Source organism: Pezoporus wallicus, unplaced genomic scaffold (assembly GCF_028554395.1).
Source record: "Pezoporus wallicus isolate ANWC-B61680 ecotype Strahan unplaced genomic scaffold, APGP_CSIRO_Pwel_v1 contig_6732, whole genome shotgun sequence".
Classification (NCBI taxonomy): Eukaryota; Metazoa; Chordata; class Aves; order Psittaciformes; family Psittacidae; genus Pezoporus; species Pezoporus wallicus.
Genome location: NW_026638638.1, coordinates 1927744 through 1940145, shown reverse-complemented (window position 1 = coordinate 1940145; position 12402 = coordinate 1927744). Strand labels below are relative to the sequence as shown.

General features: G+C 36.6%; 1 protein-coding gene across 5 annotated transcripts in view; it reads right to left on the bottom strand.

Moving 5' to 3' along the window:
* Positions 1–12402, bottom strand: part of PDE1A (phosphodiesterase 1A) — a 157127-nt gene that overhangs the window by 114375 nt on the left and 30350 nt on the right. The window contains exon 1 of one of the 5 annotated variants that reach the window (XM_057411772.1): positions 5261–5870. The exons of the other annotated variants lie outside the window; for them this stretch is intronic. Within the exon in view, the coding sequence (XP_057267755.1) occupies positions 5261–5313 (53 nt within the window). The 5' untranslated portion in view covers positions 5314–5870. Of the gene's footprint in view, positions 1–5260; positions 5871–12402 lie in introns of those variants that run through there. 5 annotated transcript variants of the gene reach the window in all.

Here is a 12402-nt window from a genome sequence, read left to right as displayed (position 1 = left end):
AGAACTTTTCACACCCTTTGTGATGTTCTGGATACTCTTCAAAAATGTCTTCACTTACCACTTCAATGAAATTCTCCTTTCATAGCTTCTTATCAAGTGAGGAGCAGGTGCTCCTGTCCTCTCAATTCTCCTGCCAAAGCCTAATTTTATCATTATTAACTTTTTAAACCAACCTCTTTCTCACTCCAATTTATAAGCTAGCTCTTCTAAGGCACTGTCATTTGGGAAAAAAAAAAAAAAACAAAAACCCAAACTCTAACGGTTTAAATCAGCACACAGCTATGCAATATTCTAGGGTACCAGTGTAGCCCATCAGTCTAGCCATTAAAGCCACATAGGGGCAATCAAGAAACAGACTATGATTTCAGGGTCCTTTTGTGGCAGCATGTTTTTATATTCCAGCCTTTTCTTAGAGCTAGAAGCAAAGGATGAGTGCATCTTCTCTTCCCTGCCCACCTTCCTCCTACACCACAGGAATAAATTGTCACTCATTAAGTTAATATGCCACATTAGTTTACAATTAAGCTATCACTAGCAATAATGATATATAATGTGCATTCATCGTAACTGCAGTGCACGATTCAACATAAACCTGGCAAAGTTTTCCATACAACTGCTTATCCCCAACACACTGTATAAAGAAAATAAAAAATTGAAGGCCACTACAAGTACAGGGAGAAAAAAAACAATCCCCTTTTTATGAGTTTCTAAGCAGCTAAAATCTGCTACTTTCTGGGCTGCCGACAGGTACGTATTTTGTTTATTGTTTACTGAGTGATTTGGCTCCTCTTCATATGTTATTCCTATTGGGTACCTTTTCTACAGACACTAACTGAAAAGGTGCAAACACCAGTTATACCCATACAAAACACAAATATCCCTATGCAGTAAATACTATATTGAAGACACAAGAGAGTAAGATAGTATTCACAAATAGGGGGAAAAATATATTAGCATAGCATGAGCATGTATTAGCTTCTACTTTGTAAAACTCTTGAATATTTTGAGTGTCCAGAGGAGGTTAAAAAAGAAAGAAAAGAAAGAGAAGCCATGTAAGGGCATTACTGTGGTGGTGATTTTTTTGCTAGAAAGTAGTTGTTAGTACATTTTTTCAAGATGAAAAGAGTCTCTGCCAAAAACTTATAATGTCTAGAAGTCACAGAACATGCTGTTTCTATATTTTATTACACCACATGAAAGTGGAAAAGAACCCTCAAAAGTTATTGATTATTCTTATTCTACAAATTACAGCAATGTAATTTTTTTTCTGGAAACCAGGTCTCTGAAGACATTTACAACATGCTGTACAGTATATACAGTGTATATGAGGTCTGTAGTGGTCTAAAAAAACACATTGGAATAGTTTCTGCCAGTGGATTACCGTAAGCATCAGCATCTAGTTTTTGGAGCTGCTTTTAGTATAGAATAAAATAATTAATCAGCCATATATATTTTTTAAGAGACAAGAAGTGAGAGACCAAAGGACCTGACTGAGTCATTTTCTTAGTAATCAAGAATACAAAGTTACAGAAAGATCCAGTCTTGTTAATTGCAGTTAATACAGCATTCATACATATAATGAACAGCGATACCTGAACAACGGCAATCATACAAGGAGCTTCTCTCATATGCAGACACCATAGAAATGATGGTAATAGAGCTCCCTGAAGACCTGGAAAACAAGTGGTTTTCACCCTTGTTCTTTTCTTACTTTCAGCACCGTAAGCCCTATTTTCCTGTCCCTCCTACCCTAAGGGAAAAGCCTTGATCCAGAATGGCCTAAGACCATGGAAAACGTGCAAAACAGAAAAGAGAAGTGTTTTGTAGCTGCCACATTAATACTTTTAAAACACACTAAAAGCCTTAAATCAAAGGTGTTAGCAAGGATAAGTTCTTTGTTATTATCCAGCTGCCATTTATTTGGAAATCTCAAAGACTGTGGCTTTCTTGAAATAATTCCAGGATTTCTTGGATCCTGCCAAGGCAGACCCTGAAAGAATAACTTCTCTTGTGATACTCTGATCCTTTTCCTTCCATTCACAGTAATGACCAGGAAGATCAAGATCATATAATCCCATCCCCCCACTCCACCCCCTCAAGGACTGAAGCAAACTGCAGAAAAATGTTAGCTTCAGTATAAGCTTTGACTAACACAGTGTAGATTCTTATGTTAACAGAAATCATAGAAATTTGAGAACTAAAACACCTATTATGTCATCTAATCTATGCAGTTGGCAGGGAAGGATTTGTTCCCTAAAGCACATTTTATATGGCTTTATTCATTCCAATTTTAAATGTCAGAGCTATGAAGCTCCCACTGCTTTCTCTGAGAAAGCTGATTTGTTTATTGTTTAAATTAATTTCACAATCTCCAGTTATTGCAAACATACTTAAGATGCTGTTCTTAATAAAAATATGGAATGATCTCAGTAATTTGTATCAGCTTTAAAATAGCCAGTGAATATTCAACCTACAAGTTCTCTTGAAATATATCTTTGCATACAACAGACTGTTCTTTTACTGTTAAGGAATGCAGGAATCTCTAAGTATTTGGCAGTCAGTTTCTGATGCAATTACAAAATTTTATCCAAACTGATGTGCTTTAGTAATCAGTTCAACATGATTCATAAACTTGGCTTTTTTACACAGTTATATTTCTGAATGGATTTTTTAGTTATTTCCAAGCACTACTGGGTAGCAAATACCAAAAGTTACACTTTGCTCCCCGTATTTTTATGGTTTTGCTTCTTTATAAATTCAAATAAAATAAAAAATTTGAAAATTAGTCAGAAACAATTTTTTTATTGTTGAGTTTCCCATCTTGAAGAATAATATCTATCTAACTCTTATGAAGAAGACTGGTGATATTGAAGAGATTATTTAGAATAGATACTTAACCTATTTTTTTTACATTACTGGGAAGGCAACTCAAGTAAAAGTACAGATCCACTGTATATGCAACTTTGCTAAGTAGGAAGAAATTCATATGTACCTATAAGTTCTGACATAGCTCTCAAGAAAAAAAAGATTTTTAAGAGTAACCATAATTAGTGTTAGCTGTAGCTGAAACATGGATAGCTATAAATATATACAAAATCTGGGTAATTTTATATTATCTTTTCTTTTAGAGAGAAAAATTGACTAGCTTACTGATTCAGTAGGTAAGGTTTTTGCTCAGTAAAACTATTTCACCTACATTGAAAGAAAATTACAGGATTGAAAGGACTGAGACTAAATCTTTACAATTCTCATATATGAACACTTTTTCACCGAAGGAATATTTTCCAAAGTCATAAGAAAAATGGACACATTAAAAAAGCCTGCTCTTTAATGTACTATGATAGCATCTGTATTTACTGTACATGATACTATCTTTATGGCATACAGAGATTGTCTTTCTGTTTGAGCTGCCTAAAATATTGTGCTGGTCTTGACCTTGGAAACGTTTCTTAAGCATTTACTGTATTATTACAGAGATCTTTTGCCAGAAGAGTCACTGCAGAGCCATGACTCTTTGGGGGCTTTCCATATTAGGGGTTTTCTTGCTCTGGATTAAGCATGCCAACAGTATTTAGTTGCTGTTCTGTATTTAGAACTGATTTGCAGGAATGGATTTTGGTAAGAAATGTTGAAACTTACTCTATTTCATTGAGTTAAGTTCACTCCCACAAGACAATTTAGGGAAACATCCATTAAGAAAGCTCTTACAAACTATTCAGTACTACACTAGCTACAGCAGATTTGTATAGCAGATTCCCAAATACTTCAGGAAATATGCACTTATTCATCCACAATTGTAATAGCCGTAAAAGACTGTTAAGAATGTGCATTTAAAATATACTTACGTTATAGATTATGGGAAAATTATCATAGAGCCTTGAAAAATAATGATTGACATTTAAACAGAAATATATTCAACTGAACTACTAGCTTAAAAAACACCACCCAAGGAAAATATAAAATGTCTCTTAATCGTCAGTCATAAACTTTCTGTGAAATACCTTAGCTCCACTTTATTAAAGCGAAAAATGTTTAATTTATGATATAAATTGCATAGCACATCCACACAGGAGCTTCAGATTTAAGGTTAAGTCATTTAACACCCATAGTAACCTTTTAATGTCCAGACTCTCTTTCTGCACTGTCACTGTAACACTACCGAAAGATTTCTCCACGTGTAGCAGTAGGACATAATCCTGGCATGACTACCTGCCTGAACTCACTCTGGAGCTGCAATACCAACTGTTATGTACTTCCATAACATGTGACATCAGTAGTGGCTATCCAGTAAATAACAATCCTGTATATGCTCTGGGACCATCTTATATTTATTTGTCATATCAACACTGCGGTTACAGTATCCTGCTGATGTCACCCAGTAAGAGCTGGAGTTTTGTTATAGATGTCACCAGCCATAAACAGAAGTGTGAACTATTGCAGGTTTATTTAACCTTACTGACACTGCATCCTTATTCACTATAGTTTGAGAAACATTATTTCCTGGTCAAGATCACTTGGTCTGAAGCTAGGTCTGGCCAAAGGAAGGAGAGGGCTCTCCCGTGATAAAAAGCACAAGTAAACTAGATCTAATCCTGATCTGTAAAAAGAATTTTGTATTTGCCTTTAAAATACAGAATAATAAGAAAGATGATTCATAGATTGAACTAACATATATAAGAAGTGAAGAACCACCTCACAAAAAACTCCAACTTGTTACTCTTTAAACTTCAACCCTTTCTATCAGAAAAGTCTTACAGATTAGTAATACTTTAGGCACTTGCCTGCATGTCCCAGCAAGCAAGCTATTTTACACTGAAAGGTGTATCATTTCAAGTATTAAATTTCTGCCATCCAGACACAATCAGCTAAACCAACCATGAACCTTGTTCCACTTTAAAACAGCTTTATAATTCCAGAATACACTGAGGGACTGCAGAGCTGTAGGAAAACAAAACACACACAAAAAAGTTTTCAAGAGCTATGCTGCTCCTCTTTCATAATAAAGACAATCCCACACAAAACTTCAGAGAACGCAGATGATAGGGAGAAGAAGAAAAGGAACTTCCATAAAGTCTCAACAAGTGAAAAAAATATATTCTGAGCACCAAAATCCCATGATACATTACTAGGCTACACAATAGTAAACCCTTCTCTTGAACAATTTTTTGTGTATTTGCATATGAACTTTAAGCTAACAGACAGGATGCAGAGAGTAAAGCTCATCACGTTTTCAGTTCAAACTAATAATAGCATCACTTACCTAAAGATTGGTCTTTGGAGATGCTTTTTCTTGATTGTAACACAATCATCCATTTAAAGTTGGGAAAAAGACTTCTTCCAGCAAGTAACTCCAAAAAGATGAGGCAGTAATCAGGAAACTTGTTCTTTGCTACTCTGCTGCAGAGAGCACACAGAATGATATTTTGGTACTGGGGGAAGCCTCCCTCCCTCTTTCTGACAGTGGAGCAGAAAAGGGCCATAGAGGCCACAAGAAGCCAGGCACGGCCGTGCACTACCAAAGCGGGCAGGCTGTGCAAAACTGGAGTCAAGCTGATCGAAGTACAGAATCACACTGGATTCCTTTCAACTGTATAAGGGAAAAAGAGGAGCTTTGCCAAGGGCTATCCAGGTAAAAAACTGTTAGATTATTCCAGCCATGAGAGCATTTCTTACACATGCTGGTCAAAGTCCTAAATGCAGAGTCACTCTCTCTCTCTCTCTCTTTAAACACACTGTTCTGAGGCTCAACTTTTTTTTTCTTCAAAATAAAAGTTGTGCAGCTGTTTCAGCATTCCCATGTGAGTACCTTCAGAAAGTTTGTTCTGGTAAAAGGACTGTATACAAATTAATGAAGACAGATGGATCTGTTCTGTGAAGCTGGCTCTACTTCAAGAGATTGTAATTATTTTGCAATCTGGCTTTTATTCACTCTGGATGATGTGTGGATATAACTATGCAAATTAAAGCACTGCTCATAATTTTTAGCATTCATAACCTAATAACCTAGACTTGGCTGAAGCAGAATATGGTGTTTGCAGCTGGTAGGACCATCACTATATAAAACAAACTGATGCTACTAAAGTGAGGAAAACAGAAATGACCATGTTCAGATACTGACAGTAGCAAACTCTTACTGTTTGCAAGATAAGATTTCAACAGAGATCCAAACTGAAAGGCTTGCTCTGACATCACACTGACATAAATCAGGAAGTATTCAACCGCAGCAAACACAGGCTGTAAACAAAACTATAAAGCAGAAGCAGCTGACCGTGCATCTCAGTAAACTGAAGTCACAAGTGGTTCAGGTGAGATGCCATTTCCCGGGCATGTCAAAGGGCCATAACGAAGCTGTACTGGCAGACGGCTTGACGGAAAACATGGAACCCAGCCAGAGGAGCACTGAACCAGCAGCAAGCCATCATCACGTGTGAAGCTGCGCACCGTGGCAGGACGGTACCCTGGCACCATGTGCCCCCTTCCTGCCAGGGAAGGAAAGGACCTGCCATGGTTCTTGCTTCCCTGTGATCCAGCACTAGAGCTTCCTTGCAGCCTAACTCTTGAGAAGCACTAAGTATGTACTAAGTGAAGCTACTAATACAAAGCAAGTAGGATCAGGAAGGTCAGTAGCTTTTGCAATTGCATTATTGGTTGGAGGGATAGGAGGAGAGTGGTAGATTGACACAGTTAAGTGCATAGCACTGGGTAGTATTAAATTAAGTTTGAGAGATACTCTAAATCTGCAGAAAAGGCAAGATAAGTAAACTGAGATGTGTCTTCGACTATACATGACCAAGAAAGTCTGTACTACTTTATGAACAAGTAATTATTAACTTAATAACAATTCCATTAAAAAATACTATATACAGAGATATCAAATATTCCAGTAATAAGTATTTCCACAAAGGAAAATTTAGTGGTTTAGTGGGTTTTACTGCAATGGGTAAAATCTCTTCCTAGACCTAATATATACTGCTTATACAACATAGTGAGAGTGTCAAGTTTGGTTAGCTTGAGAAGACCCAGCAGCTGGTCCCCACACAATAAAAAAGTATTTTCTTGATGCAGCCATGGAGTAATTAACTAAAGCAAAAATTATAAGTCAAGCCACCATCAGTTATTTTGTGTCAGTTCAGGTTTCACCTTGCCCCACTCTTCATTCCTACTCCTTTGAGAAGTGGAGAGAAATACACCTTCATCGGGAAAACAATTACCTTTTTCAGATCACAGATTAGTTTTTGCCAAGATCTTGAACGATATGAAGAACCTTCTTCAACAACATGCAGTGTGCAGAGCGTTGTCATATTTTTAAAGACTCTCATGTAGTCATAATCTTACTTATTCTTGCATGCCAAGATTCATGTAGTTTTCCTGCTCTGGGTTTTAGAATTTCAAACTAATTTCTGCTTTTTGAAGTGTGTTCACTCACTCTCTATAGAGAAAGCTGAAAATTACAAAGAAACCTCCCTTTCTGCTTCACATTATGTATGTAGGACTGCTTTACTTCTGTTATTCAGAGGGATTATCTGTAGATTAGGGTAAAAATCCTGAGATCTTCTGAGAGTTTCAAGAAAGAAAAGAAAAGATCTCCAAACTCTCAGTGAGAGCTATACTAAACATGTTTTTCCACTGAACTCCCCAACCTTTCATCTAGCAGTTTTATCAGTCCTGAAACTACTATGCATCTTAAAAGTAAATTTATCCTGGCCTGGTCCAAGGCACGTTGTTGTTCATGGGACTTCCACTGAAACATGGCACTGTAAAAAGTACTATTTAGGGGAGGTGAAATTCCTGCAGTGTAATTACTTTGGCTTCTAGGAATTTTAAACTGTTAAAGAAAAGACTGGGAAAGAAAATGTTAATATAAAATGGTCACAGAACTTCACTTTAATTGCATTGGTTTTCACCTTCCAAAAAGACTTCTTGGACCGTTTTTTTCATTCAACACAGTAACAACCCACTGACTTTTTCTTCCTAATCGTGTCTACATGTTGAATGAGTATTCAAACAAATTCTCCAAGAAAGGGCACTCCAGAAAGGTATGATAGATTGACCAGACTGCTTGAAGCCCGAGTCCCACTGAGATTACCCCTGTATTGTTCAGTGGAAAAATCACGTGTAAAATTTACCAGGAGGTAACCTTTTGCAGATTATATTAGAGTATATTGGAGCAATATCAGTCAACTGTCCAGGATATACCTGGACCTGATATACAGAATGCCTGAAGAGGTGCATTTTTATTAGAATAAGAAAGCCTTCTGCTTGAAAGCAGTATTGCAACTTTCAGAAGTCTTCCATAAGTAACATTCATCATATTTCTTGCTTCAGACTAATCCTTTCAGCAGTAATTAGAATGGTAAACCACTATTTAAATGATGCCCTAGTTTTATGTTATTTAACTTGCTAACAGTGGATGAAACTCAAGCAGAACACTCCTGAATTGTTTGGGGTTTTTTCAGTTTATTTTCCAGTTATTGTTGCTATCATTTGCCCATTGCAACCAATGACCATTGCCGTTTCTATGTAATGTAAACTATTTTTATTTCATCTCCCACACATATGTTCATGTGAAAGCAAACTTTTGGGACTAAAAGCATGTAATACTTGACCACTCACAAAACCTGAGTTTCCATAACCTCAAGACCTACAGCAATAGTTAAGTAATTTGATACCTAGTACTATGTCTCAAGGCAAAAGACTACATGTGAGCTAGGACCCAAAATATTTTAATTCTGCTTGTTTTAATGCCACATATTTCTTATTGATCTGTAGCTCTTTGACAGAAGTCTGGAAATGTAATTATTGTTCCTACTTTAATTTCAAAAATATGGGCAATTAAGATGGTAAATTTAAGAACCAGCAATCTGTCAGACAGTTGATTCTTTCTACTTTCTAGCTAAAATATCTGCTGGTTAATGAAGATGTGTGTAGGCATTGCTGGTTAAGGGCTCATCTACCTCTGTAGAAAGAAAGACAGGTGTGAGACCAACAGAAAGGGAAGACAAATTAAAAATGTATGATCAACCACATATGGGGAAGGAGAAATCATCTTTATGAAACTGTTGGAATGTAACTGAGAAAAATAATTGGTAAACTGTGCTGAAAGAGTAGTAATTCTGTCAAATTAAAAAGATAATTTATCTAAGAAGCTTGCTCTCCCAGGACCAGCCCTACACAATATTATTTTCTTCAATGGTTTAGATGGAGATAGGTGATATACTTAGTCCAGCACTGACAATATTAAGCTAATAAGCTCTTCTGAATGCTCTCGATAAACTGCAGAGACGGTCAGAAAAAAAGAGGATATAAAAAATACCAAGCTCTGCATACACAATAATCTGCTAGATAAGGGGCCATTGGCTAGGCAGCACTTCTTCAGAAATGCATGAGAAGTAGCAGTGAATCATCACAAATAAACTAAACTTACTATTACAGTCTTATGAAAAAAAGACCAAGCATCACCCTGAGACATATAAAAGACAGTATCATCCAGAAGAACAACCTCCCATTCTCTCTGCTCACCTGACGCATTGTTTCTTGCTTTGGGGCAACATGATTCAGCAGAGACATACTGGACTAAACCTTGAGAAAACAGAAATCTAGAAAACACCTCATATGAGGAGAGGCAGAAAGTCATGCATAATGTACCCTAAAGAAAAGTAAAAGCAAACATAACTAAAAATCTTCCAGATTATAAACATAGCTGTGTAAGCTTTTGGAAACAGACTATTTTCCTTATCCTTGTGGTCAAGAAATAACAGGCTGCAAAATAGCTCATAGGACTATAAAGCTGTGGTAATAAAGATTCAGTGGTGGAAAAAATACTTTTCATTGAAAATACAAGGTTCTTGACAGAGCCTTGGGTGACATGGTTTAGTGTGAGGTGTCCCTGCCCATGGCAGGGGGTATGGAACTAGATGATCTTAAGGTCCTTTCCAACCCTAACTATTCTAAGAGCCTATGATTCTATAATCAGCACATTAATTGCTGAGGGGATCTGTTCACAGAATCACAATGAGCAGGTTTTTAAGGATAGACTTTAAAAGGCTGTGTAAACACACTTCAGAAATTACTAGCCTTGCCTTGGAGGAGAAAGTAGAGTAAATAATCTCTGAATACACCTACCAACCTCATTGTTCTAAAATTCTTTGGTAACCAACTGCTATTATCAGCTACTAGCTGAACCTGCTCTTTAGTTTGGGATTTTTATGTATGTGAAACCATTTACCAACAAACCGTATCATTTGGGCTTTTGACTCTTTCATCTACTTGCAACTTCATCCACATTTTGAACTTTGGTCCCTAATTCTGGCAATGAAGTGTAGCACTTAAAAGTGCTAATCCGTTAAATGCCATAATCTCTGCCCTGCTTCTATAAGAAAGCAAGGGGTCAGAGGCTTTCCCCTATTGTTCATGAACAACAAAAGAACAAGCAGAGAGCTAAGTTTCATGCATCCATTTATTTTCTTGACTAACTGAAATGGGGGAGGGGAGACAACATACTTCTACATGCTTCTCTACTTCCTTTTTTCTTTTTCCTTTTTTTTTTTTTTTTTTATGTATAGGTTTGTAATACAAAAATCTTAAGCAGGACTTGTGACAAGAATCCTATTTGGCTTTTCAGTACAATACTTTGCACCAGTTTACTTTTTATGAAACTTGTAATGTGATTAAATGACTAACTAGTGCATGAAATGGAAACTTTTTACAGTAGAAAACCAGTGTATCTTGTGCAACAAGATTTTTATTTAGGTATTCATGTGATTGATGGATTATATCCACTCCATCAAGTCTGCACACAGGGTAAGCATTTAAACTCAATGCAAAAGAAACTGGAGGAAAAGATGTGAAATCCATCTATGCCATCACTGTCCCTTCAGCAAGGAAGAGCCTTCTCTTCAAGAAGAGCTCAATGCTCTCTACAAGACAGAATGCACTCTACAAGACAGAATAGCTGTCACAGGCTTTTCATGATAATGAGAGGGATATGTCTCTCAGCACCCCCTTTCCTAGCTTCCAGTCCACATACAGGGTCTCTAAATCTGTCTGTATCGAGCTAATAAAATTGCCTAGGTGTCTGATGTCTTGCACTGTTCCCAGACACAAGTTAAATGCTCTAGGAGATGTTGTGATTGCCTGCCATACAAAGGGTAATCTTTACCATAAGCACATCACGCTTAATATAGAATACTACCCACCAGAAAAATGTTTGTGTAATGATTTAAGAGATAAATTATAGTTACCTACATTCTCCATACAGGTACCCATATTCCTCAGCACAGTTCTTCCCGTATGGATCAGGCAGAAAGCTTTTTCACTAACCACTTACTGCACTCTGTGTACATAAATGTGTAGGACAGTCTCAATCTCTTTCTTCATGCTGCTGTTCAGCAAAACCCACTCTAAAACTTAACCTAATGACTTCTCCAAGCTTAAAAAAATAGACAGTACTGAAGATGATTGTGACTCCTTCAGAATGCAGATAGAAAAGTTGGCAAATGTTAGGGGATCTATTGTAGTGCATGTGGTAAAGCTCTGTGCAAAAGTTGTGCAGAACTTCAAGTTCTGGCTTCCCATTTTACCACTCATAAGTAAGAATATTTATAAAATTGTTTTATTCTCTCTTGCTTTCCTTGTTTACATGCACACACAAACTGAGCAGAGATTTACGTCAATGCCGTCACACAGGAGATTAATTTCCCTGCTAAGACTTTCCTGCTCAGACTGGAGCACAGGAACTTGGCTTAAGAAGCTTCCCAGTATTTTACTACTTCTTTTATATTGTACTACATTTTAAAACTCCAACAAAGTTAAAAGTAAATTAGTAGAAATACCAAAAAATACAAATACTAAAGTCTCCTAGGTACATTGGTTTTTCCCGTTTAATAAAAAATCCTCTGAAGAAGCTGTATTTTGTTTTATTCTACCTGATATTATTAGGGTCTTTAGTGATGAGGAAAGGAGGGATAAGAAGGGAAGGAAGGGAGGGGAAATGAAAAGGAGAAAGAAATTCCTTTGGGATATATGATGCTAAATTAGCACTGAGACACATAAGTCAAAACATGGCATTCTTTGGTTTTGAGCCAGTGCAATATTATTATTGGCCCTGGCGGATGGAATTTCAGTCTCTATTGGAAAGCACTGCAATTGTATTTTCTAAATGTACACATACAATGGCAACTATATGTTGGACAATAGAGCAACTACTTACCAAGCGTACTGTTGCTCTTTATGAGGAAAAAGGGTAATAAAAAGCCTGGGACTTAGCACAGATGGCCTACAGAATATGAAGCAAAAAAAAAAAAAAAGGCTAACCTCTTTCAAGATAATGTGATAATGGTTAAAATACATGTGTATGTCCATTTAAATACTTGGTACAATAATTAAATATAGCAAAAAATAGTT